The sequence below is a fragment of the Peromyscus eremicus genome, chromosome 20 (genome assembly GCF_949786415.1).
Source record: "Peromyscus eremicus chromosome 20, PerEre_H2_v1, whole genome shotgun sequence".
NCBI lineage: Eukaryota > Metazoa > Chordata > Mammalia > Rodentia > Cricetidae > Peromyscus > Peromyscus eremicus.
In genome coordinates, this window is record NC_081436.1 from 1,710,123 (window position 1) to 1,731,728 (window position 21,606).

Consider the following 21,606-nt stretch of genomic DNA (forward strand, 5'->3'; position numbering starts at 1 on the left):
AAATACCCATAGGGGAATGCATAGAGGGTAAAATAACCTGAATGCAATCAAGGTCCAGATCCAAATGATCCACATGTGCATCCTGTAATTTCTTTTCTACCAAAGCCCATTCTCTCTCAGTTTCAGCTGATAATTTTCTTGGACTGTTAAAGTCCTTGTCACTTTTTAAGGTTTGAAACAAACTACTCAGTTCTTGATTTGTTACTCCAATAGTAGGCCATAGATGGACAATGTCTCTCAACAATTTTTGAAATTATTAAGAGTTTGCAATTGATCTTTTCTGATTTGTACCTTTTGGGGTTGAATTTTTTTTGGTAAACCTATTTTATATCCTAAGTCATTAATAGAATCTCCTTTTTGTATTTTTTCAAAATCAATTTGTAATCCCCAGTCAGGCAAAGTATTCCTTACTTCTTCAAACATTTTCTCTAAAGTATCTATACTTGAATCAGCTGGTAAAATATCATCCATATAATGGTATTATAGATTGAGGATATTATACATGAATTATTTCCAAGGGTTATCTAACAAAATATTGGCAGAAGGTGGGGCTATTTAACATTCCCTGTGGGAGAACCTTCCATTGATATCTCTTAATGGGCTGAGAATTATAAGTACGCACTATGAAGGCAATTTTTTCTCTATCCTTTTCTTGTAAAGGTATACTGAAGAAACAGTCTTTTAAATAAATAAGTATAATAGACCATCCTTTATGTAATAGAGAAGGCTGGAGAATTCCAGACTGCAAAGAGCTCATTGGCTGAATCATTTTATTAATAGCTCTTAAGTCTGTTAGCATTCTACATTTTCCAGATTTCTTTTTAATAACAAATACAGGAGAATTCCAAGGACTGGTTGATTATTCAAAATGTTGAGCATATAACTACTCCTGTACCAGCTGCTCTGAGGCTTGTAATTTTTCTGATGTCAAAGGCCATTGTTTCACCCAAATAGGTTTGTCAGTCATCCATTTTAAAGGTAGAGCTGTTGTTACCTTTGAAATACCAGCAGCTGTGGTGTCCCACTTATGTACAGCTTGAAAGGTCTGTGACTGTCCTTGATAATATCTTTTGACATTTCTCTCAGAAGCATTCCTTATTTTATAGTTTGTTTCTGAGATTGGGGGGATGTTGAGTATTCCATTGCTGTAGTAAATCAGGTCCCATAAATTCATTGCTATATTAGCCACATATGGCTTTATTTTTCCTCTCTATCCTTCTGGTCCCATACATTCAACCCATCTTGCACTTTGTTTTACTTGAGACAAACTGCCAATTCCTAAAAGCTGAACATTTACTTCCTGAAGAGGCCAATCTGGATGCCATGAGTTTGGTGCAATTATTGTTACATCCATACCTGTGTTAACCAAACCCTCAATTTCTGTGCCACTTATTCTTATTTTTAACTTTGGTCTTTGATCATTTATAGAAGTTTGCCAAAATATTTGCTTTATGGTTTCTCCTGAAAATTTTGTTTTATCTTCTAAAGCTGTTCTGGCATCCAGATCAGTATGGATTTTAACCACAGGCATTAAATCATTTAATGATTTTGTGGAGGATTTCCCCCAATGCTGGAAGGAAATGATTGAACTATGTTTGATACTGGGGCCTGGAAGAGGCCCCACAGGGCATTTCCAGATGGCAAAGGGCTACACTGACTGTCCCTTATTGATCTACATTCAGTAGTCCAATGCCAGCCTTTGCCACACCCTCTGCATTCTCCAGAAGTTTGGGGCCTTCTGTTTGAATTATTTTGAGAATAAACATTGTTTCTAGGAGTATCTTGCCTACACTCCCTTTTCAGATGACCTTGTCTATTGCAAGTAAAAACACCTAACATTTTGATTTTTCTTTATATTTTTAGAAAGCAGTGCTCCTATCCAAGTATCATCATTAGAAGTATAGGAGCCAATATCAACTGTATTTCTGATCCATTCTTCTATGGGTGCTGATCTTGCCCTTAAAGGCCTAATCACCCTTTTACATCCTGCATTAGCATTTTCAAAAGCCAAAGTTTCAATTAATATTTGTCTAGTGTCTGGATCAGATATCATTCTATTTACAGCTGATGTTAGTCTGTGTAAAAAAATCAGTGAAAGCTTCTGGGCCTTGTATAATTTTAGTAAATGATTCAGTCCTCTTTTCTGATTCTTCAACCCTGTCCCAAGCATTCAAAGCTGCTATACAATATAGAATCAGGTTGTTATCATCCAACATCTTTGCAAATCAGCATACTGACCCTCACCAAGAATTTGGTTTTGGGAAATCTCATGACCTCTAGCCCTACTTCATTGTTCCAGGGTCCTGGCTTCCTCTCTCCACCATGTACTCCACTGTAATTGAGGATCTGCTTCTAATACTGCTGAAACTAAATTCTTCCAGTCTTGTGGAAAAGTTCTATTCCTAGTTGACCATGAATTTAACATCTGTCTTACAAAGGGTGAATGCATAACACATGGAACTACTGCTGTCTTAAATCTCTTTAAGTCTAACATATCTACAGGATTCCAGTTAACTTGTACATAGCCTTGGCGATACATATCATCTTGTGGTTGTTGTTGAACAGTAACTGGATATATTAAAGTTGGTGTTCTAATAACCTTAGGCCATTCCTCTCCAGTTTCACAATGCAATGGTATGGTAAATTCTGCTTGAAATTCCTCTGTCTGTGTCTGAGCATTTTTCTTTTTTTAATTAGTGTATCTTTCCAAGGCCTGCATCCTATTAATCCACTTGCCGTATTTAGCACAAAAAACCCCCACCAAGGCTATTACTGATAAGATGATTACCATACTGATAGTAGTTATTATTGGTATTATATCAGTGTCCGTTAAATCATTTATCTTCTATGTCTGCTTCTAATTTCAAGCCTTCTAAGGTAGCAGTTTAGAGAGCCCTAGCACCCTGCATTGTTATGTTTCCTGTTTTTTAATGTAGAAAAAACTTTCTTTTTAATTCTCTCCTATTCTCCTAAAGGATTTCCCAAATCTCTCACCAATTCTGTTGACTTCTCTGGGCAAGTGGCCACTGACTGCTAGCGTGGAGAGCCTCAGACCGTAGATGCAGCAGAGCTGGCTGGTGTGACCCCTCCTTCCATGTGGTTCTACCACCCGTTGGGTGCCAATTGTTGCTGTTTTTTACTATCTACAGTGGCTGCCCTTTAAGCAAGGCTTCAGCTGCAAGGGCCATGGCCTGAGGGAATTTCATCCCTCAGGCACTGACTCTTTCAAAGCTACTAAGGGAACTTAACTAAGTCTGAAGAACTCACAATTCAACAGTTTAGGTGGAATTCTGCTTGCTCAGAGAGGCTGAATAGCAAGGAGCTAACCTTCTCCCTTTGGTGGCGTCTTCCAAAAAACCCCACACCCTTCTCTCAGTGCCCACTTAAAAAACTCTTGCTACACGTGGTTCCTCTTTACCACTTCCTGTCAGCTACTTGCTGACTCAGCCTCCTCATCACAGGTTAATTTTATTAATCAAACACATCCTTGAGCTGTTACCAAAAGCAGCAGGAAAAAATGCAACACACTTTGAAATAATATTCCCCAACATATCTCATTTGTGTGTGTGTCCCACATGGTGCATAGGCTTTGTCCTCCAGCCAGCAGCTGTTTTCATTCCCTTGTCCATGGTCTTCAGGCTGGCCCGGAAGATCTTTTGGTTAGGTTTTTGGCAAGACTCTAACCCTAGTCTAAATATCCTTCATTGGGAGGGAGTGTCTAAAGGCCCTAACCGGAAACTGGAGACTGGAACCCAGGAGTGCAACTTGGTTCCTTCCCCTTCCCTCTTTCTGCATCTGTTTCTCCAGCTGTTCTGTGCAGTGTTACAGCACCCGGTTCCCCTGTCATCTTCCCCTCTTCACAATCTGTGTTCAGACGTGTTCGTGCACAGCTTTGTGCTGTGCACCGGGACTGGTGCCCCCCCCCCCCCAAGCACCACATCTCCCCTGCCCTGTTCACTTCTACCACCTCCAGCATGCCCCTCCCACCCGTGAGCCTGAGCTTCCTTCCAGGACAAACTACCACTAGTTCAGACCCCTGTGTTGGGGATGTGGGCTTGTGGGAGGCTGCTTTCTGTCCTGTCCACCTTTCTAGTCTGAGGCTCAGTGCTACCCAGGCAGCAAGCCTGGTTCCTGCTGCCCCTCCCATCACCACTGCACAGCCTTGACCTGGCCGTGGCACTCCTGACGAGGGACACCCCAGCAGGTGCACAGTTCAGCCCAGATGCTCAGCAACAGCCTTGAAATGAATTCCGAGGGCATTTACAGGAGAGGCTGAGGGCAGAGGCCGAGGTTCCCTGTGGCAAGTGTAGCTTCTATGACACTTACTCTGCCTCCAGCTCTCACACCTTACCTGAATAAACATAAGTGGTGCATCTTTCCAGTCCACTTTCCTTGGGAGGAAACCTGGGGACTATCTACTGTGTCAAGCATGTCCTATGGCATCTCCCTGGGCATCACAGCCATCTTATTAAGAAAGTCCTTTATGCCCCCGGTGTGCCGCTGAGGTGCCCATTGAACATGCTGCTCCATCTCCCACATCCCCACGGATGTTCTGGTGGATCTCAGAACTGTCTCCTCACCAGTTCTGCAGAGCTGATTCTCCCATCAAGGCTGTCTGCTTGGACTTCCCTGGTCCTAATCTTAGCTGGTGCTTCCCAAATCTGCATCAAGTTTTTTTCTCCTCCTGGAAACTTTTCTTACTGTCTCATGTCTAAGCTGCTGGACCCTTCCTGTCCCTGCACATTCTGGTTGTCCTGTTTTTGTCCCTGGCTATACATTTAGTTCTGGCAGGGGAGATCTTGTGTTTCTGTTAGCCTGGGACCTCTAGGATTTTCACCCCTCTGAACCCAGGAAAGGATCTCATGGGGACTTGAAATGATGTCCCTAGCCCTAGATGGTCCCTGGACCTGTCTGAACTTGAATGTAGAAATGTCTTTCTTCTCTTTCAGGAAGTTCTGAGGGAAGCCAGGCTCATAGGAGTTGGGGCTGGGGCTAGGAGGTACTGGAAGGATTGATTTCTTTCCCACTCTGGGTGCTGTGTGGGTCTCTTTAATGTTTCTTCCCTGTAGATGATATTCTAAACAGTCTTAGTAAATAAGAAACACAGAGCCAAATACAGAGGTAATAGCCAAAGAGATTAGAGAGTCATGACCACCTTATCTTACCACCTCACTGCTGTTGCTTCCCCTGAGAGAGAGAGAGAGAGAGACCTTCTTCCCATGTGACTTGTGTTTTATTGCTTTCCCGTTCTGCCTTCTCATTGGCTCTAAATCCAACTACATTACTTCCTCATCACTGCCTGTCTATACAGACCTCCAGGTCTCTATGGTTGGTACTGGGATTAAAGGCTCATCTCACCATGGTTGGCTGTGTCCTTGAACACACAGAGACTCTGCCTGCCATATGATTGGATTAAGGGCTTGTGCTACCACCGCCTGACTGCTGTTCCTGGCTCGCTATGACTTCTGATCTCCAGGCAAACTCTATTTATTAATATACAAATAAAATCACATTTCAGCACAAATAAAATATCACCATACTTCCCTGATCCCTTTCCTGTCCTGGGGCCTGGAGAGGGACAGCCTGGCTATGCTGCCAGCTCTGTGGCCCGGGCTGAGGGATATCTTGAAATTCTGCTGCTGTACCAGGGAAAAGGTGGCCACGGATTCTTCATCACTTGTCTGGGAAGAAGCCATGCATACTGTGTGCAGGAGACATGGGAGGGTGCTCCGGTCCAAAGCCTGCCATCCTAGTGCCGTGATTTTGCCTCAGTGGAGTAGTCTCCCCATGCTTTAGTCTCCTCATTCATAAGAAGACTCTAAGAACAACCCCGTAAGGTAGCTGGGTCTGTAACCTCAGTATTTAGGAGCTGAGGAAAGAAGGTTGTCGGGAGTTCAAGGACAGCCTGAGCTACAGAGTGAGATCCCACCTCAGAACAAATAGACAAATGAAACAACAACAACAGCAACAATAACAACATCACCACCTCTCACTGCACAGCCCAGCCTCAGCCACAACCCAACAGAGTGGCTTCGCAGGATGCTTTCATTCCCGTCACCACTTGAGGACAATTTTCTTTACCACTGTGCTTTGGTGGGGCTCTTGGGGAGGGACCCACAGTCTAAATCAGCTGGGGATGTTTGTCTGGGGGTTGGGGTTGGGTTCTTTTTTGTTTGTTTGTTTGTTTTGAGACAGGATTTCTCTGTGTAGTTTTGGTGCCTGTCTTGGATTTCGCTCTGTAGGCCAGGCTGGCCTTGAACTCACAGAGATCTGCCTGGCTCTGCCTCCTGAGTGCTAGGATTATAGGCGTGTGCCACCACCGCCTGGCTTAAATGCCCATGCAAAGCACAGATATCACCGAAGCGGACCGCAGAAGCTGCCTTGAGAATGTCCTTGACTGTTGGGGCCTCCATTGTGCTCCCTGTGGGGGACTTCTTCCGGTTCTCTAACTAAATAATTAAATATGAGTTTACAGGTCTCACTCTCCAAACTGGCCTGAAACTATGTAAATTGGGCTGTCCTCCAACTCATCACCATCCTGTCTTAACCTCCCAATGCTGTGATTACAGACGTGAGCCATCACACCAACCAAATAGGGAACTTTTTTCTACATTATTATTATTATTATTATTATTATTATTATTATTATTATTTGTGTGTGTGTGTGTGTGTGTGTGTGTGTGCTCTGCAGAAAGACTTCCAAAGAAGGTTTGAGTTTGATGTCTAAAAACAGCAGCAGAGCTACAGAGCTGGGAGTAAGGGCTGAAGAGGCAAAGCAACCTCACATGACCCTTCCTGGGCCCGTGGTGATCTGGCTGGCTGGGAAGGCAAGACTGTCTGTGAGCAACACCTTTGTCACCCAAGAGTGGGCCTGGGCCACACGGGCGTCTGCCACCAGCTTATTAACTCCGGGTGCAAAACCTGGCACCAAGAGTGTGCCCAGTAAATACGTAAATGAATTGCATGCCTGAATGTCGTCTTTGGGGTGGGGTATGTTCATGTTTACAGCCCGACTCCCACCACTCCGGCCACACGGTGACTCACAGCACTGACTGACATCATCTTCCTGCCTAGGGGACCACAACAGCAGCCTGGAGGCTAAGCTCCACTCATAACTATCTCCTCTCCCACGCTGCCAGGCAGAGATAAGGGAGCCTGAGAAAGTGCTCTCAGCCTGAGGTGGTTAGTGGGAGATGATGGTTCCACCTAAGGCTGTTGTTCCCAAAGGACTTCTATGGTGGGCTGCGCTTCGAGGCAGAGAGGTTGAGAGTTGAGCTTTCTCAGATGCCTGGTGTCCTAACTCCAAGTGGGGAGGCAAGCTTTTTGGTGGTGTTAAGGGGCTAGTTCGGTGGCTCTTCACCTCAGGTAGGAGCTGAATTCAGTGCTTCAAGTAAGCGAGGGATGCTTAAACTTCCTGTGAAAGATCCCTCAGCCTCCTCTGGAGCCTCACTGAGGTCCTGCGCTTCTCTGTTAGGGTCCAAGCTGGCTGCGCATCTCAGCTCTAGCCTGGCAGAGCAAACATTGCCTCCATCCTTGTCTTAATCCAGTCTCTGTCTTTTCTGGACTCTCCTCTCCCTGAACGATGAAGAGGTGAGGAGGGCTGGTCTCGAGGCCCTCTTCCACGGTCTGGGATCCTGCATCTGAAGTCTCTCCAGCGCTGTTCCGGCTGTGCTTGGTTCTAGAAACCTGACCAAAAAGAGAGTGGGAGATGATGTAAAGTGACATTGCCCTTAGGAACTGAGCATGCGGACTCCTGGTGGATAGGGAAGGAGAAGAATGATGGGGTACAGCATGAGACATTTGGGGCCTCTTGGATATATGTACACCTTCAGATACTCCAAAATGGCTGGGCTCTGCTGGAAGGCTCCACCAAGGAGCTTAGGGGTGGTCAGAGCTCCCTGCCCACTTCTAGCCCCGGGAAAGACAGCTGAGGTCCTAAGCCATAATACCCCGTCTGAGGAGACCAGGCCTTTCTTTCCTTCCTTCCTTGATCCCTTCCTTCCTTTCTTTTTTGTTTTTTGTCTTTTATTTTTTATGTTTTGGTTTTGAGACAGGGTCTCATGGAACCCAGGCTGGCCTTGAACTTCTGATACTCCTGCCTTGGGCCTCTGCAGTGCTGGGATTATAGGTGTGTACCACCATGCCTAGTTTGAGCCAAAGCCTTCCAACCCACATTGTGTGCCCAGCCAGACCAACGGCTGGGCAGGGACCCTCCTTTTGTCCTTGGATCTTCTTTGCCCCACACAGGGTTTCCACCCAGCAGACACCTGCCAGGATAGACAGAAGAGCAGCTGCCCCACCCCTACACTGTCACCTGTGCCCCCCACGCTGGACCTGCCAAGAGACAGGAGGCCGTGGGCTGGGAGGGTGGGACTGGAGCAGGCCTGGGCACTCTCTCCACAACTCATTGCCCAATGCGTCTTCCCTTGCCACCTGCACAGGCCTGGGCCCCGGGGCCTTGGCTTACCACAGGGCCCTGGGACAAACCCCACAAAACAGAGCCCCATTGACGGCAGGCCATCAGGGCTGGGTAGGAGGAGACCAAGTCAGCCACTGGGTGGTGAGGGTAGCCGTGGGAGCCCTATCATCCTGTTCCAAGTGAGGAGAGCCTGCGGGGGCTAGGGGTGGGGGTGGGGGTGTGTGCTTCTCGCCCCAAGTAGTCTCTGTTTAGGTACAGCTCTCCAGTCTGGGTGATGGCTGGGAGAGGCCCTCCCATATCCTCAGGGAGAGGGGCTCCCCCCAGGCCCACAAGGCCCCTCCCTCTCACCTGTGGTAATCACAGCAGGAATGTGGAACCCAGGGCCAGCCCCGCTGGGAAAGGATAAAAAGGCCCTTGGCGGCTCAGCAGCTCACTGTGCTAGCTCCCTCCGACTCCCAGCTGCTCCCTCGGCTCCCAGCTGCTTCCTCACTTGCCGTCAGTCATGAGGTCCTCTGTGTCCCGGCAGACTTACTCCACGAAGGGAGGCTTCAGCTCTAACTCAGCCAGCGGAGGGGGCGGGAGTCGGATGCGAACCAGCTACAGCTCGGTGACCATGTCCAGGAACAGCGGCAGCGGCAGTGGCGGTGTGGTCCGCTCTTGCCCCGGCTCTGGGGGCTTCGGCAGCCGGAGCCTCTATAATTTGGGAGGCAAGAACATCTCTGTCAGTGTGGCTGGTGGAGCCTCCTCTGGCCGGGCACTAGGAGGCTTTGGCAGTGGGGTCTATGTGGGCCTAGGGGCTGGCAGGCAGACATTTGGGCCAGTCTGTCCTCCTGGGGGAATTCAGGAAGTCACTGTCAACCAGAGTCTGCTGACACCTCTCAATGTGGAGATAGATCCTGAGATCCAGCGGGTACGCACCCAGGAGCGCGAGCAGATCAAGACCCTCAACAACAAGTTTGCGTCCTTCATCGACAAGGTGGGTGGGGCACAATTGGGGGAGGGGGGCTGGAAGCTGGACCGCTAATGGAGGATGGTCTGGTCAAAGGGAGATTCAGCCATATGCACTAGGCAGGCAGGGTGGGATGACTGTGGTTTCTGCCTACCTTGAGTTGGGGTTGAAACCTGATGGCTGAGGTTTCTGCTGTGAGAGTGCCTCAGGTGACAGGCGCCCAGCCCATCTGACTGCGTTGGAGCCTTTCAAACTGTTAAGCAGCAGCCTTACCTCATAATCAAAACTTGTGTGGTCCTCAGGGTTCCTGTTAGGGAGGTGGCCTTTAATGACTTCTGTCATTTTATAGCTGTGGGCAACTATGCATGGCTGAGGAATCATACAAATTATCCCAGGTTGAAGCCTTGGGATCCTGTCTGTCCTCTCCAGCTGGAGAAGCCTTGGGGTCAGTTACAATCAGAACGTGGGGTACAAAGGAAACCCTCATTACTTCTCCTTTTCTGGTTCCCTGTTCCAGCCGAGAGGCTCAGGCTGGGGTGGACAGTGAGGAGGGTGGCCACCATACGGTTTGACTGTTATGCTCTGGGAGTGTCCGGGGTCCTTGTCTCACCTACAGGTTGACTGGGATGGCTCTGGTGCCACTGTCTAGCATTTCTTGCTCCATTCTGTTAGCACTGTGTACCTTGGCTCTGAGCCTAGGCAGTGGGGTCATGACGAAGGTCTGAGGGGTAACTCATTGGGTCCGTGATTTGAACTTTGAACACAGAAGGGCCCCATCCCCTTTCTCATGTGGCACCCACAGGGTTCCATGAGGAGTCAGGGTGGGTGAGGCTTTGTCCATTTCAACGGTATGAAAACAGAGGCTTAGAGTGGTCCTGTGGCTTGCCCAGGATCACACAGGTACTTGACAGCAGAGATGAAACTGTGAAGTAGGTTGCAGAACCCCACGGTCTTGAGCACCAAAGTGCACCTGCTACAGAGCTCCTGGTCACGTGACTGGGCCAGGGTTGCTGTGGAGGTGGGACCTGGATAACAGAGGATGAGGCAAGTGCCACCCACTTCTCACCTTCTCCCCCGATGATGACTTTTGGTTCTTTTGTGAGCTGCTGTGTGGGTGCTAGGAATTGAATTTGGGTCCTCTAGAAGATCAGCCAGTGCTCTTAACTGCTGAGCCATCTTGCCAGTGCCATCCATCTCTCTGATATTTTTGACAGTTGACTTCGATGCAGGATTGGTCTCATAAACACTGACCTCATCCAGTTTCACTCACGACAAGTGAGAAAGTGAAACAGAGAATCAGGTGCTTAGCTCAGGTGACCAGCACACATAACATGAGCTCAGGAGCGTGTTTGTTAACTCCGGAGTCTTTTCTATCTGTGTGGACTGTCGTTCGAGCAGGATCGTTCCTTCCCAGTGAGATGTAGGTGATGCTGCACCGCCTCAATGATGCCGGCCCCCGGGGTGCTAGATGAGGCTCCCCAGATGACGTCCACCCATCCTTGTTTCCCTGGCCAGGTACGTTTCCTGGAGCAGCAGAACAAGGTGCTGGAGACCAAGTGGGCCCTGCTGCAGGAGCAGAGCCAGAACGTAGGGGTCGCCCAGAGCCTGGAACCCTTCTTTGAGACTTTCCTGAGCAACCTGAGGAGGCAGCTGGATGCCAAGCAGAGCGAGCGTGGGAGGCTGGATATGGAGCTGAGGAGTGTGCAAGACAATCTGGAGGACTTCAAGAACAAGTGAGGCATATAATGTGACATTGTGGAAAAGAACTGCCCCTCCCCCAACCCAGGGAGAGCGACCCCTGCTGGGGGCCTGGGGCATTGGCATGTTTGTGATTTTTTTCATTTATTTATTTTATTATTATTATTATTATTATTATTATTATTATTATTATTACCACTACTACCACCACCACTACTACTATTATTATTTGTCTTTTTGAGACAAGGTCTCATTCTTAGCCCAGGCTAGCTTTGACCTCTTGGTGATCCTCCTGCCTCAGTCTCAGGGAATACATGTGTGAGTCACCCACTGTACTTAGTTTCATAATTTTAATTTATAAGGTGGGGAGAATAGTGTCCCAAACCCCATGCTCTTGTCATTGACATTTGGCTCAGCCAACCTCTTTTTGTCCCTTTCTTTTCCTGCCTTCTCCTTTTTTGTCTCCAAGCAAGTCTCGTCATCTTGTAACTTCATTCATAAATATGTTTACTAGGCACACGTGAGAGGTTGGTTAAACCACCTCTCCCGAGTAAAGCCAGAACTGACACAGGAAACCAGGGGCCTGGGGCAGCCAAGCCCAAGCCTCATTTTCCTTACTACAGTTATGACAATTGCAAGTTTACAGGTCAGCAGAAGAGGCTGCTTCCCAGCCCAGCATGCTCAAGGTTATATAAAGCACAACAATGCTATTTTTTCTTCAGAAAAACGTCTGAGGTACGGGAACATCACATGCCCTAACTATTCTCTAGAAACTGAGGAAGGCCACTGGCACTCCCATGCTCTTTCTTATGTTGGCATTCCACAGTCCCTTCTTGAGAAATACCAACATCGGATGTTCCTGTGCCTGTGTCCCAAGTTCCTTACATCCTCACACAGTCTTAATTCAAACCCCAACAGGTATGTTTCTATAGTTCATTTGCCTAACTCGACCTAACAAAACTTAAGCACAATGCCACAATCATATCTAAAATGTTCAGAATACTAGTTCCTCAGCCTCATGGAATACCTAGTTTGGAATTTTCAGCTGGTCCATAAATACCATAAACTTAGAAAATTGAGCGTTTGAAATGAGATCCAAATGACATTCCTACAACATGGTTGGCAGTACATATATTTATAACATTTAAGTGTAATTTTAAAATAATTTCTCCCAGGCAAAGGCAGGCGGATCTCTGAGTTTGAGTCCAGCCTAGTCTACAGAGCAAGTTCCAGGACAGCCAGGGCTACGCAGAGAAACTCTGTCTCAAAAACAACAAACAAACAAACAAACAAACAAACAACAAAAAACTTTTCCCATAACTTGACACTGGTAATTTCTAAGCCTTAGTCTCAGCAGAAGCAGTTGGGCAGGAGTTGTTTCAAATGGCAGCATGTTGTTGAAAGTGGAGACAGAGGTTAATCACTGTTGACACAGCTGTTCTGTCTGGTAGCGCCTCCAAGGGCTCGGATCCAAAGAGATGGCAGTCCCACAGTGCCATAACATTGTGCAAATTCAGTGCCCCTTTCTTCAAAAGGGGAAGAAAGTGTTTAAATAAAGACATCACCCCAGCTTCTTCACTGGTTGATAGCATTAAAGAACTGTTCCTCAAAGATGTTTCTGGGTGGAGGGAGAAACCTATCAAGTCTTCCTGGGAGTCAGGTGAGCCCACTGCCTAAAAGACAGAACTGGACTGAGCTGACCTGAGCCTTCCCTGTGTTACAGGTACGAGGATGAAATCAACAAGCGCACTGCCTTGGAGAATGAATTTGTGTTGCTCAAGAAGGTGTGTGGGGTGGCCAAGCTGGGGGAGGAGGTCCTTTGGCTGCCAGGGCCTGGGTGGATCTGCAGAGAACTGGACTCTGGTCTGAGCATTCTGCCCTCTCCCTCTCTTCAGGATGTAGATGCTGCATATATGGGCAGAATGGATCTGCATGGCAAAGTGGACACCTTGAACCAGGAGATTGAATTCCTGCAACATCTGTTTGAGGCGGTGAGGAGACAAATGGACAGACACGATTTGCATACATTTATGTATCACTGGAGAGTCTCCCATGAAGGCGTGAACTCAGCAGTGTAACTAAATTGGTAAAAGTTTGGAGCCTACAGGACTGGGCAAGGCTTGGTGGCACAAGCCTTTAATCCTAGCATTTGGAAGCAGAGGCAGGTGGTGTGAATTTGGGGCCAGCCTGGTCTATGAAGATGTTGTAGGCCATCCAGGGTGACACAGAGAGACATGGTCTCAAAAAGAAAAAAGTTGGGAACCCACCCTTTTAATGAGTATTAACTCTCATATAGTAGACGCGTTCAACAGGGCCAGGCCCTGGGCCAACTTTGTGCATAATCCTCTTAACAGCTTCATAGTGTAGGTGCTACCATTGTGCCCATTTGAAAGCCAATGGTATTGTGGTACAGAGTAACTGTAGAGGCAGTTCCCTTTGCCTGATCAGTTTGTAATGGGGCAGCAGGGATAGGCAAACAGGGATTGTGCTCCAGGTTTGTCTGGTAGGGTGGCGGGTAGTTCAGTGAGTCCAGGACCGATCCCAGGAGACAGGGATCCTGGGAGACTGGGTCCAGAGAGTTGAGCTTAGTGGGAATTTATTAGAGAAGCAGCTATTCCTAGCATCAGCAGGGACCTCACAGCTAACCTTCCATCCAGGGCAAAACCCCTTTCTGTGCCATCCAGACAGGGGGTCATGCAGCCTCTACTTGAATCCTCCAGGAGGTGGGGTGCTCACTGCCTGTGAGGTCAGGTGTTGCCCCCACTGAGAGCTCTGTTAAAAGGTGACTAAGGCTGGGCGGTGGTGGCGCACGCCTTTAATCCCAGCACTGGAGGCAGAGGCAGGCAGATCTCTGTGAGTTCGAGGCCAGCCTGGTCTACATAAGTGAGTTCCAGGACAGCCAGGGTTGTTACACGGAGAAACTCTGTCTCAAAAAACCAAAACCAAAACCAAACAAAAACAACAAAAGGTTGAATTGAATCTTATGACGATGAAGAAACAAAAACCCGAGGGATATGAGAAGCCAGACAACAGGGCTCTTAGTATTTAGCAAGCAGATGGGCGGGGAAAGCAAACAGACATCTATTCTTGCACCCCAACATTCCTTTAGTTTGTGTGCTGTGTTTTAGATACCACCTTGTCATTCTGGCTGTTTAGACAGTTTCTGGAGATTTTCACATGGATGCTTTCAAGAGCGATGTACACACACTTTTCTCTAATAATCGGGTAGTTGAAAAAAAGAGTGTGTGTGTGTGTGTGTGTGTGTGTGTGTGTGTGTGTGTGTGTGTGTAAGCAAGTGCTATGCCACTGAGCTCCATCTCCAGCGATTAGTTTTTCAAACAAGCCCTGGCTATATAATCCATCCTGGTCTGACATTCATAGCCCTTTTTCTGCCTCAGCTTGCCCACCAAGCACTAAGACTATAGGCATGGTCCACCACACCTTGTGCTAGCTGAATTTTTAAACAAAACGCAAGAGTTAATGTCTCTCTTCCTCTCTTATACTGCTGCTGGGGTGTGTACCATCAAGCAATGCCATGTAGGCACTTGGGAACTGGATCACCCTATCCCATGTGTTAGTGGTGCCTTAAAAAAAAACTGGGTAAATGTTCTGTTTAGAATTTTAAATTAAAATATTTTTATGATTATTGTTTTTGTGAGGGACTCATGTACCCCAGGCTAGTCTCAAACTTGCTATGTAGCTGAGAGTGACTGAACTCTTGATCTTCCTGTGTTGACTAAGATTACAGGTGTACACCACCACTTCTGGCTTGAACCCAGGGCTTTGTGCATGCTAGATAAGCACTCCACGAACTAAGTTACTCACCCAGACCCTCCTGTTTTGGTCTTTGACAACATAAGCCATTGACGGAGGTAAGAAGACAATCAAGGTCAAGAACAGAGCCCTAAGCTCTCCATTGGTGACTTTCCAAAATACTGTCATTTTATTAATTATCAAGATTGTGTAGCTAAAGCGCCCCAGCTACTTCAACATCCACCTAACCAAGATGATGTGGTACCTTATGACTGTAATCTCAGCTGAGGCAAGAGGCCCAAGTTCAAGGACAGCTTGGACTATACATAATGAAGGCCTATCCCTAATCTATTTAATATACTATCTTCTGGGGCATATTACCCTGTCTTATTTTCCTTTTTTCCCTTTTTTTTTTGTTTTTGTTTTTTTGTTTTTTGAGACAGGGTTTCTCTGTGTAACAATCCTGACTGTAGATCAACTACAACTTGCCTTGTAGACCAGGCTGGCCTCGAACTCACAGAGATCCACCTGCCTCTGCCTCCGAAGGGCTGGGTTTAAAGGTGTGCGCCACCACCACCTGTCTTGTCTTCTTTTTAAATTAAATTATATTCATAATTATTTGCAATGAAAGGGGGCGGGGCAGAAGTTGACTTTGGGTATCTTCCTCTAGTACTCTCCACCATAATTTTTTGAGACAAAGTCTCACATTGAGCCTTGGGGATCCACCCATCTCCCTTCACTCCAATGGTGTTACAAGGCACACGCCAAGCTTTTTACACAGCTGCTTGGATCCTAACTCATGCTTGTATAACAAACATTTACTGCCTGAGCGATCTCCCCACTCTCTTTTGTCTTATTTTTGGGATTTCTGGAAAGGTGTGGTCAGATAGTGTTCACGGTAAGTTTTTTGGCTATCTAGCAACACACTCATGTGTGAAAATGAAATCTGCTTGGTTTCACATTTCCTCAGGCAACTCTTGGTGGCTCCATGCCTCCTTCCATGTTTCAGAATTCCTTAATTTGCATCCTGATCTCTTCCCTCTGAGGAGCAGGGCATTTGCGCCTGGGCTCTGGACTCTTCATCCTTGTTTCTTTGAGATGGCTCAGTGTTCATCTCCAAGGCCTCTCTTACATGTTCCAAGTCTATCTTGGGTTTCTGTTTCCAGTCTGAAGACTGTTCTCTGAGCTGGAGCTGAGGCAGGTGACACAGTAGTTGAGTTAGCGTCCAGGTCTTCTGCAGACATTAGTCTGTGTGCCTTTCCTCTTGTATTTCCCACTCTGCTGGGCTCTTCTGCTTTCTTCCATCTGGTTAGCTGGGTGGAGCTCGCCATAAAGGAGTCTGAGTGTTTCCCATGTCTCTTTGCTGGGATTCCCTGGTGGTCTCTCAGGAATGAGGGCTCTCCCATCCACCCTCAAGCTCAGTTGTCTGTTCTCAGTGTTTCAGATTTGGCATCTCTCTATCCAAAGCACAAGGCTGGCTGGCTCACCCGGCATCCCTCTCTTTTGCTTTGCCTTGCTCACTTAACAAGCATTTATGGGGTTCCTCCCACATAACAAGTAAGGCAAAGTTCCTGCCCTTGGGGCCGGGTTCTGAAATGAGGAAAGCCCTGTTGGGACAGACTCAGGGTGCCAAGGCACAGGGAGGCTGTGGTGGGCTCCGGAGGGCAGGAAGGGAAGTCCTCTGAGGAGACAATACCTGCAAGAGATCTTAAGGAAGAGCCGGACTTCAGAAGCAGACACAGGAAGGGCCCAGCTGAGCAGGGACTTAGCATCAAAGGGCACAGTGTCTGGGGTGGCAGGAAGTTTGCAAGTTGGGCATCGAGTAGGTGGGAGAATGAAATGAAGCTGTAGAAAGAGAAGGCAGCTGGAGGATCACTTCCTGTCAAAGGGCTTCTTCATCCATCAGGGCTTCCTTTCACAGAAGGAAGAGGACCAGACCAATGGTTCTCTTTCCAGTCATGGTGGCCAATCTGGCACTCAGGATTCAATTCCATGCTCTGGTTTTGGCCATGCCAAATCTAAAGGAAACCTGAAGGGTGAACTGGTTCTCACTGAATGTCTCACTGACATGAAAACAGCGTTTGAGTCCCCTCTCCAGCCTGGGGGACATCCAAGGATCCAGCTCCCCCCATGATTCCACTTCTGTCTCTCTGGCTTGTTTGCCTGGGCACCTCCACCGTCCTCCACCTTAGTGTCTCTGACGTCTGTGGAGACACGTGCTTTCCCTGCCGAGGGGCTCTTCCTGTTTATTTTCACTGGTTCTGCTTCATGGAACACCTGGACCTTTCTCTCCGTCTTATGCCATGACACCAGTCACCACGGAGGCTGCCATTGGGTGGGGAGTTTCTGTCCTGTTGCTTTACAAATTCCAGGTTGATTCTACTCAGGCCACATGCTGCTCTGTGGTGGCCTGAGGGTGGGGTTTGGGGTGCCGGAGCTGGGAGGGGATGCTGGCTGTGTGTCCCAGAGGACAACAGGTACACAGGGCTGTGATGAGTCATCTGGGACGAGGAGGCCTTGGGGCCCCTTAACCTTCAGAGGAATCTGAGCAGATGAGTGGATTTCCTGAGCGTCCACCGCGGCCATGATCTGAACCCTCACAGCCACCATACACCATAATGACACACATAGAATGTCAGGTTCTTTGAGACTGCTGGTACACAGCAGGCCAGGAGTAGCTTGTCCCCCAACTTCTGCCACTTTTCCTTTCCACAGTTGCAGTGACTCACTTTTCCCCACCCTTGTGCTTAGAGCACAGCCAACATCCCACGTCAGTTAGATATGGTTTTGGCCTCCATCTCTTAGCTTTTTTTTTTTTATCTGAGTCATCTCAGGTTCGAGGTCAGGCTGCCAAGGGGTTGACAAGGGCTTCTCTTACTGCTTTTTGATTTGGGGCAAGTGACTTCATCTCTCTATGGAACAAGAAAAAGAAGTTTGTCCTGAATTCTAACCCATCTTGCTTGCTGCGTGGCCAAGCTGGTGACCACACCACAGTGGCTGCTCAGAAAGGGAAGAGTGTTGCTGTCTCTCTCTCTCTGTCTGTCTGTCTGCCATAGTACCCTGGGCTGTGTGTGAGAGACGCTAGAGACTCAGTGAGAATATGGAAGGCATTTTAAATCTTTTTTCAAGACAGATACTCATACTGTAGTCCCAGCTCCTTGGAAACTTACTGTGTAGCCCAGGCTGCTTGGAAACTATGTAGCCCAGGATGGTTTCAAGTTACAGCCATCATTTGGCCATGGACTCCTGAGTACTGTGAGCATTGTTGTCCTTGGAGGGAAGATACTCTGCTTGTCAGGGAGTCTATGAGGAGGGACCAAAAGCGCAAGCAGCTTTCCAGCTGGAGTTGAGGGCAATCTGGTACCGGCTCAGGGAGCCAAGGGGCAACTGAGGCAGAGCTCCTGGGAGCCAATGAAGTTGTGACCCGGTGAACAGATCACAGACCCTCAACTTCCGTTTTCCTCACATCACCTTCTCAGTCACCAAGGCATCTCTTAAAAAGTTGGTGGCCCTAGAAAAGCAAGGACATCTTGAGAACATCATAGTCTAGTGCAGGGATTGTCCGAAGCCATCGGGCTTTGTCACTGTCTGGTTCCAATGTCACCCCTTCCCCCTTGCACCTGGTACTCTGGTGTGAGTCTCTCTCTGCCCTTATCATCAGGGTCACTATGGATGGTGGAGCAGGTGGCTCTGAGCACGCTGCCTGCCCTGGGGGCACAGAAGTAGCTTTCAGGCTAGCTGAGAGGTTTCTGTGAGGATCACAGAAACCAGTGAATGTGCTAGCACTGAGGCAGAGTGGCACAGGGCGGGAAGGGGCACTCCCCTCATCCCCCAGATCTCTCAGCAGGAGGCCTGTGGATCAACAGTGAAGATGAACGCCTATGTCATCCAAGAGACGGAGGTTCTTTTTTCAGTGGTAGATTCTTTCTAGAGTGGATCCTGAGGGAGCCTTGGATGTCCCTCCGAGGCCATGCAAGGGTCCTGTTCTCCATCTCTTGCTTCTGTCTAAGGCTTGGAGCAGGGCTCTGGTGGTAGCTACTCCTGTTTCTTTAGGAGCTGAGCCAAGTGCAGACCCATGTGTCCGACACCAATGTGGTGCTCTCCATGGACAACAACCGCAGCCTGGACTTGGACAGCATCATCGCTGAGGTCAAAGCCCAGTATGAGCTGATTGCCCAGAAGAGCCGGGCTGAGGCTGAGTCCTGGTACCAGACCAAGGTGAGCAGAGGACTAGCTTGGGTGTGCAGGTGGTGGTTGGACTTTCTCCCCTGAAGAGGCCCAGCCTACTGGGCTCTTGGAGCCCTGGGACCTGGTCTACTCAGCTCTCACGGGACTTCCAGGAGAGGGTGGGCTCTGAGGCCAACAGTTACCCAGCATGTTTTCAATAGCCACTGACACTTTTTTGGCCTCCAGTATGAAGAGCTGCAGGTGACAGCTGGGAAGCATGGGGACAGCCTTCGAGACACCAAAAATGAGATTGCAGAACTCACCCGCACCATCCAGAGACTGCAAAGTGAGGTGGATGCAACCAAGAAGCAGGTAGGCCACAGGGTCAGCCTGGAAAACTCCAAGTCTGACCTATCAAGATCAACCTGCTCCTTTTGGGAAGGGGCTCCCAGGATAAGTGACTGGGGTTCAGACAGGGGAAGGGACTTGCTGAAGGTCACAGAATGTATAAGTGCTAGAGCAAGTGGGATGACTTCCTGCAAAGCGGTAAGTCTATCCCATCTCCAGGATGTCAGGGGGCGGGGCAGAAGGGTCTATGGTGCTGACTCTATGTAGGTATGGCCAAGCAGTGTGGCTTCTTCTATAGTCAGGTTGGAGTATTCATTTACTTCTTCCAAAGCCTTGGGGGAATCTGAAGGAGGGACTGTGATTAGACTTCTGGGTTTCCTCAGTTCTCTTATTAATTCCCTTTCAGTTACAATGTCTCCTTCTGCTTTTCCCAAGTTGGTTGGGTAGGGTGTGGGGCTTCTGGCTTGAGAGCAAAGGGATGAACGGAATGACCCTGGAAGGTGTTCCCAATGCTACTTTCCTGTGGGCAGTGCCAGCAGCTGCAGACCGCCATTGCAGAAGCGGAGCAGCGTGGGGAGATGGCGCTCAAGGACGCCAAGAAGAAGCTTGGAGATCTAGACACAGCCCTGCACCAGGCCAAGGAGGACCTGGCCCGGCTGCTTCGTGACTACCAGTCTCTCATGAATGTCAAGCTGGCCTTGGATGTGGAGATCGCCACCTACCGCAAGCTACTGGAGAGCGAGGAGAGCAGGTGGCAGCCCCTCTGCTCCTCTGCACACCTTGGGGAGACCTGGAGTCTGTGGGTGGGACAGAGGGTGCTGGTGGTGCTCTAGGGCTCTCCTCCAGCTCCCAGCTCCCCTGTTTCTGCTGTTCACTTCCTGGATGAATTGACTATCCATATCCTTTGGGGTGTCCCTGCTCAGCATCAAGGTTTATTTGGCCAGATCAGGCTCAACTCCTTCTGTTGGGAAAGACAGGAGGTTCTGTCCTTAGGGATGTGGGGTGTTCTCAGTGTCCCTACAGGAAGTGGGAGTGAAGGGAGGCTTCAAAGCCTCCTGCAGAACTGCCTTTAGGCTTTGCTGGGAGGCCTTGAGTCCTGGATTGCTGCATACCCTTGCTACTCATATCTCCGGGTCTTGTCCTCAGGCCCTGGCACCAAGTTGGCTGCGTGTAGAGGCAAGGGGAGGGAGGAAAGGTTTAAACATGGATTTCCAGACCACTGACCACTCGGGGTTTTGTTTCCCCTAGGATGTCCGGAGAGTGTCCCAGCGCAGTCAGTATCTGTAAGTATTCGCCACCCTCCCGGCCCCTCCCTGCCCCTCCCCGCCCGGTCCAGGTCCTAAGGGGCTCTTCTTGGAGAGTCAGGGTTAAGGGGTCCGGCAGTGTGATCTTCCAGCGGTTTGCCGCATTACTCTGCTCTAGTCCTTTTGGGGGGGGATTTCTGGGATCCCCCTGTCCCTTCCTGCCTCGACAGCTCTACTAAGACAGAGCCTTTGCTTTGCAGCGGTGACTGGCAACTCTACCTCGGTGTGTGCAGGCGGTGCGACCAGCTTCGGGAGCGGCCTCTCTCTGGGCGGGGCTGGCGCGGCCAGCAAGGGTGGCTTCAGTGCCAACGTGAGCTACGGCACTGCCAAGGGCGGGCAGGTCTCTGGGGGAACCTCCATCCTGCGGAAGACCACCACGGTCAAGACCTCTAGCCGGAGATACTAGCAGCAAGGCTTTGTGGGCGGGGCTGGGCTGCGGTCCTTGAGCTGGCCACGCCTTCACAGCACCACGGAGGCTGAGTATTCTTAGTGCACAATTTTCATACGATTTGCATTTGGGAAAGGGCTCAAATTTACTCAGATTTTCTCCTTGGTGATGCAGTGGGATGGGAGGGAGGTTAGGGTCACCAGCTGGATGACTTGGGGTGACCTGACCATTTTGATAGAGGAAGTAGGATGTCCATTTCTACTCTTTCACCTCAGCAGATGTGCTCTGAGTTCAGGGCAAGCTGGAGGAGGAGAGAGGAGGCAGCAGTGGTTCCCAGAGCCCTCCGACCTCCCCAGTTTCTCACCAGACGTCACCTTTGCCACCTCATGTCCTAGCCCCTGTCTGTGCCTGTGATGTGTCTCAATAAACAGCAACTACAGCAAGCTGCCTGTGGCTCCAGTCTGAATCCCTGGGGAACTGGCATGTGCCATTGGGCAGCACTCAGGGCACAGGTGCAGACTTCTGCACTCCTCCTGCCTTCAGAACCAGGCGGGCTTTGGTCAGATCTATTAGCTGTGTG

The 21,606-nt window shown here is 48.9% G+C and overlaps 1 protein-coding gene across 1 annotated transcript; it reads left to right on the top strand.

The window, feature by feature from the left end:
- The first annotated feature begins 8,921 nt into the window (after nucleotides 1–8,921).
- Krt79 (keratin 79) lies at nucleotides 8,922–21,044 on the top strand. Its single transcript, XM_059247255.1, has 9 exons — nucleotides 8,922–9,395; nucleotides 10,884–11,101; nucleotides 12,790–12,850; nucleotides 12,962–13,057; nucleotides 18,873–19,037; nucleotides 19,233–19,358; nucleotides 19,865–20,085; nucleotides 20,583–20,617; nucleotides 20,839–21,044. Exons 1-9 carry the CDS (start codon nucleotides 8,922–8,924, stop codon nucleotides 21,042–21,044), a joined length of 1,602 nt encoding a protein of 533 aa, XP_059103238.1.
- Nucleotides 21,045–21,606: the final 562 nt, after the last annotated feature.

What these genes read in the sequence shown, in the direction of transcription:
- Krt79 (XM_059247255.1), top strand. Translation starts at nt 8,922, where the DNA reads ATGAGGTCCTCTGTGTCCCGGCAGACTTACTCCACGAAGGGAGGCTTC. An exon ending in TGCAACATCTGTTTGAGGCG is followed by an intron (nt 13,058 to 18,872) that starts GTGAGGAGACAA and finishes CTGTTTCTTTAG; the next exon opens with GAGCTGAGCCAAGTGCAGAC. An exon ending in TCCCAGCGCAGTCAGTATCT is followed by an intron (nt 20,618 to 20,838) that starts GTAAGTATTCGC and finishes TTTGCTTTGCAG; the next exon opens with CGGTGACTGGCAACTCTACC.